The sequence below is a fragment of the Stegastes partitus genome, unplaced genomic scaffold (genome assembly GCF_000690725.1).
Source record: "Stegastes partitus isolate 25-593 unplaced genomic scaffold, Stegastes_partitus-1.0.2 Scaffold2321, whole genome shotgun sequence".
In the NCBI taxonomy this organism is placed as follows: domain Eukaryota; kingdom Metazoa; phylum Chordata; class Actinopteri; family Pomacentridae; genus Stegastes; species Stegastes partitus.
The window spans coordinates 20,192-24,901 of record NW_007580052.1 but is presented as its reverse complement, the minus strand read 5'-3'; the positions used below and the strand labels follow the sequence as shown (position 1 = coordinate 24,901).

The 4,710-nt window shown below is 39.0% G+C and overlaps 1 protein-coding gene and 1 gene segment (V, D, J or C); both read left to right on the top strand.

Moving 5' to 3' along the window:
• The first annotated feature begins 1,799 nt into the window (after positions 1 to 1,799).
• Positions 1,800 to 2,891, top strand: LOC103374676 (uncharacterized). Its single transcript, XM_008304793.1, has 3 exons — positions 1,800 to 1,956; positions 2,083 to 2,400; positions 2,575 to 2,891. The coding sequence occupies exons 1-3, from the start codon at positions 1,839 to 1,841 to the stop codon at positions 2,889 to 2,891; spliced, it is 753 nt and encodes a 250-aa protein (XP_008303015.1). The 5' UTR covers positions 1,800 to 1,838.
• A 707-nt stretch (positions 2,892 to 3,598) lies between these two features.
• On the top strand, positions 3,599 to 4,288 carry LOC103374675 (T-cell receptor alpha chain V region HPB-MLT-like). The segment is given in 2 exon segments: positions 3,599 to 3,691; positions 3,861 to 4,288. Coding segments are annotated over 2 exon segments (483 nt in total).
• Positions 4,289 to 4,710: the final 422 nt, after the last annotated feature.

The following is a 4,710-nucleotide window of genomic DNA, read 5'->3' as shown; positions in this document are numbered from 1 at the left end:
CACAGGAGCAGCAGATCCACATCAACCACAAACAGGCTTTATGAACTCTCATCATGTTTTTGAATAATACTAATCGGTTTTTGGACCAATCATGGTACTTAGACAGAACTACACCAGGTTGTAAAAGACCTTTGGTCCATTATGGATATGAAGAAACCCTCTGTATTTATATAACATTTTGCTGCAACCTTTGATACTGTAAACCACTTGATTCTTTCAGACAGACTTTAGTCTGATTGGACTATCTGATTCTGTTTTAACTGCTGTGAATGGCATCTTACCAATAGTGATTTTCTTTTTGTAAAAATGGATCGACAATTGCTCTTCTAAATGCTACAAAATTAATTTAAATGAATGTTAGTTTCTCAAGGTTCAACTTTTGGTCTTCCACTTTTTGACCTTCACATGCTGTAAAACATCAACAGGCTACAAAGCATCACTTTCCAGCGATGCTGATGACACACAGCTTTATTTGACTGCATCTCCTGATAACCCACAGCCAATCAATGTCCTCCTTAAGTGTGTTTCTGATATCAAATTATGGATTTTAGGTCAGTCAGGACCAAACAGATGTCTTGGTCACTGGTCGTGAGATTCAGAGACAGAAATTGTAAAACTGCAGCACAAAACTCATTGAGTCATCGTTGTCTCAGATTTCAGTTTTGAGCCTCACAATAGAACCACAACTCAGAATGAATTTTATCATGTGAAGATCATTTCCAGAGTGCAACCGTTTTTCTCTGAAGCTGATACAGAAACACTCCTGCACAATTTTACCATCTGCAGGATTATGATGCCCTGCTATCTGCTCTCACCAGGTAGAATATATCTCAACTGCAACTGCTTCAAACTCTGCTGCATGTATATCAACTTTAACAGAAGGAGAGCACACACTACTGAAGTTTCAAAGTTTCTTCAATGACTTCCTGCCTGCTTTAAAACTGACATTAACATCTTTTTTGTTTTCGAAAATAGTAAAATGGCCTTGGTCCTATGAGAATAATCAGTTACTCCAAAATTAATTTGATGACCCCATAACACTTAAGGTGGCAAAAAATAAAATTAAATAAAATAGAATAAAATGAGGGTTATTGTAGTCTCTGAAACCTCAACATTGCCAAGATAGGCATGTCTGTTCAAGTGTCTGGAAGCTTTTGTTCACCACTATACATCTGTACATCAGTAGGTCATTAGAGACCTTAACCAGAGCAGTTTTAGTGCTGTACAAAGAACAGAAACCAGGCTTGAAGATGCTGAATAGCTTATTTTGATTGATATAAACTTTACGAGCTAATCTGAAGCTATATTGTCATGTTTGTCCTTTGATAAAGCTGGGCGATTAACAACGCTGTATGTATCTCATACACAACCTGTGAGGGTTTTGTGAGTTGTTATAGTTAACGGCAGTTCCTCCACAACATCAACATCAAACATCAACACAGTGAAATCCATCGTTTCACTTTGTCACAGAGAATAAACAGATCTGAAATTAAAACTACACACTGGTTCATCACAATAATGACACTCTCTGGTTCATCTGCAGTGTTTTTGTGTGAAAAGCTGACAACTTGAACTGGACCTCATTTTGCTACTTTTACATATTTGACTCCCAACACAGTTAGAAAAACCTGAAGCTTTTTTTTTTTTTTTTTGCTTCACTCAGGTGACATTTCTGCAAATTCCTCCTTCAGTCTGGCCTGCTTAGATGATGATGATGATGATAGTGATGATGATAATGATGATGACGATGATGAGTGCAGCATCATTGTCATTTCTAAAGCTTCCATCAGGCTGAATGGAGACAGAGCACAGCAGGAGGAGGAGCTACACAACTGAATATGAAAGGCTTCATGTTGGAGCTGAAGAGCTGCTGTGTTCTCTCTATTGTTCATTCAGTACAAGTGAAAATAATGTTCCTGTTTCTCATCTGGATGATGATCGTCTCCTTTCAAACTGGTAAGTCATCAAAAGATGGAGCCAGATGTAAAAGGAGGGGACACACAAGTTAAACATTTGGATGTTGTTTGAAATGATGTTTTATATGACTAAATGTCATGGTCAATCTATGTTTGTTGTTTTCAGGATCCTCTGAGGATGTACTGACTCCATTTAAAGATGTATTGATGGCTTTGGAAGGAGACACTGTGACTCTCTCCTGCAACTATTCAGGCTCTGCCGACTACCTCTTCTGGTACCAACAGAAGTCCAGTTCATCTCCACAGCTTCTCATAGCAGAATATACAGAGAAAGTGGAAAGACTGTCTTTCAAACATGACAAACAGTCAAAGGAGTTTCATCTGCAGATCTCCTCTGCTGCAGTGACAGACTCTGCTGTGTACTACTGTGCTCTGCGGCCCACAGTGACAGGAAACAGCAAAACTCTGTACAAAAACCTTTGGAGCGAAGACAAGATAAAACTCCACAATATCCACTAGAGGGAGACACATCCCTGTTACACGTTTGTTGGGATTCATTCAAACTGTCTTGTGAATTCTTAAAGATACTGAAGACAACCGTCTCTGAGGAAATTTGGGATGCCTACTGAAATCCTCAGCAACTTCTACAGAGGTGCAGTTGAGGATGTGCTCACCAGCGCCATCACTGTGTGGCATGGGAACTGCTCCCTGCAGGACAGGAAGGCCCTCCAACGTGTAATAAAAACTGCACAAAACATTTCTGGAGTGGCCTTCCCATCGCTGCAGGACATCTACACTAGTAGGGTCATTAGGAGAGCCCACAATATCATTAAAGGCCACACACACCCACAGCACACACTCTTCATAATGCTGCTGTCAGGGAGGCGCTACAGGAGCGTGAAGTCAAGGACCACAAGACTGACAAACAGTTTCTTTCCTCAGGCCATCAGACTCCTGAACAACCAGAAACAATGACTGATCACTGCTATTCAATGTACAAACAATCCAGTTTACATGTGTCACCAGGCACTGTGCACTTTAAATGCTTATTTGCTGCTACATCACCTCAATGATGCTGCTACTTGTAAATAGTCTATATGCACCTTAGTTTCTGTCTCTTTTTATTCCTTTGTGTCTATTTATATTATTGTTTAATTTGTTTGTTTGTTTTTTATACATATATTTATATTTTTTATTATGTATATGTGAGTGTGCAAAAAAGTCAATTTCATTGCCCAGTGTTAAACTGCTGTTTTTAATGCTGCGCATATGACAATAAATGTCTATCTATCTATCTATCTATCTATCTATCTATCTATCTATCTATCTATCTATCATCACATCCAGATTAAAAAACTTATAGAATATATGACTGACATTAACAGCTGAATGAGCAGCAGCTGTCTAGAGGTAAATAAGGACAAGATCCACTTTCGTCAGATTGGGTCATCTCAGTTAGAAATAAAATTAGATTATCTTGAGTATAAAACAAAGTAACAAAATGAAAGATGGTACTAGCAGTTTTTGTGCATAGTGATTTGTATCATGTCACACATGTTCAGAACATAGAGGATCCTGTCTGTATTTAAAATAAAGAGCTGTGAGAGGAAGGAGGAAAGGATGAAGGGAGGAGCTAAACTGGGACTCAAGAACAGAAAACACATAAATTTTCACAGTGGAGTTTGATCCACAAAACAGACAGATTGTCTTCATCTTCAAGATGCTGTCAGTGAACTTGAGTCTGTTTGTCACTTTGTTTCTGTTCACAATAAGAGGTAGGTGACATATTTAACATGAACAGAGTTTGACTGAGAAAAACTAGTAGATCACAAAGTTCCATCTATTCTACATGGAATGAAACTATTTACAGCTGCTGATTGTTCTCCTTTAATCAATGATCTTTATTGATTTTTGTCTTCCTCTGCATGTTGTGTTCTTCTCCAGAGTGTAAAGGAGAAGACAAAGTGACTCAGTCGCCAGAAGTTGTCATTGCTGCTGAAAGAGACACAGTTACACTGGATTGTACTTTTAAGACCAGTGACACAAATCCCTATGTGTTTTGGTACAAACAAGAAGTAAATGGCTTTCCAAAGTACATTTTACAACGTTATACTTATGGAGATGATAACGCACCAGACTTCCACAAAGACAGATTTGATGCAAAACTCAACAAGACATCAGTTCCTCTGAAGATCCAGAAGCTTCAGCTGTCTGACTCTGCTGTGTACTACTGTGCTCTGAGGCCCACAGTGACAGGAAACAGCAAAACTCTGTACAAAAACCTTTGGAGCAAAGACGACAGAACACTCAACTACATCCACTCGAGGGAGACACACTTTGTTAAAGCTCTGATTTGTAAGTTGTTGGACTGATGACAAAGACAAGTGAGAAATGAAGCAGTAAAGATCAGAGACAGAGCTGCTGTGGAAACACAACAGACTTTTAAAAATATATATATATTGCCTTTTTTTTTGCCTTTATTTAGAGCAGTGGAGAGAGACAGGAAAAGAGGGAAAAGAATGGGGAGAGACCTGCAGCAAAGGGTTGTGAGTGGGAGTCAAACCCACGACCACTGCGTCGGGGAACTATAGCCCTGTTTATGGGTTTCCCACTCTGAACACTTTGATTGGCTGAACTGAACTAAAAAAATGATGTCAGAAGATAATTACCCTGCCCACTGAACTTCAGCTCATCCACTGACATTATTTCTTCGTCATTGTACTGCAGTGGAAGAACATTGTTCATCTGCTGTGTGTCTGACTTTAATAACTCCAAAGACATGTTGCTTTACCTC

Bases quoted from the DNA above. Each gene is read 5' to 3' on its own strand.
- LOC103374676 (XM_008304793.1), top strand. From the start codon at position 1,839: ATGAAAGGCTTCATGTTGGAGCTGAAGAGCTGCTGTGTTCTCTCTATT. The intron at 1,957-2,082 runs GTAAGTCATCAA...TGTTGTTTTCAG, and splicing joins GATCGTCTCCTTTCAAACTG to GATCCTCTGAGGATGTACTG. The intron at 2,401-2,574 runs GCGAAGACAAGA...ACAGAGGTGCAG, and splicing joins TCTGTACAAAAACCTTTGGA to TTGAGGATGTGCTCACCAGC.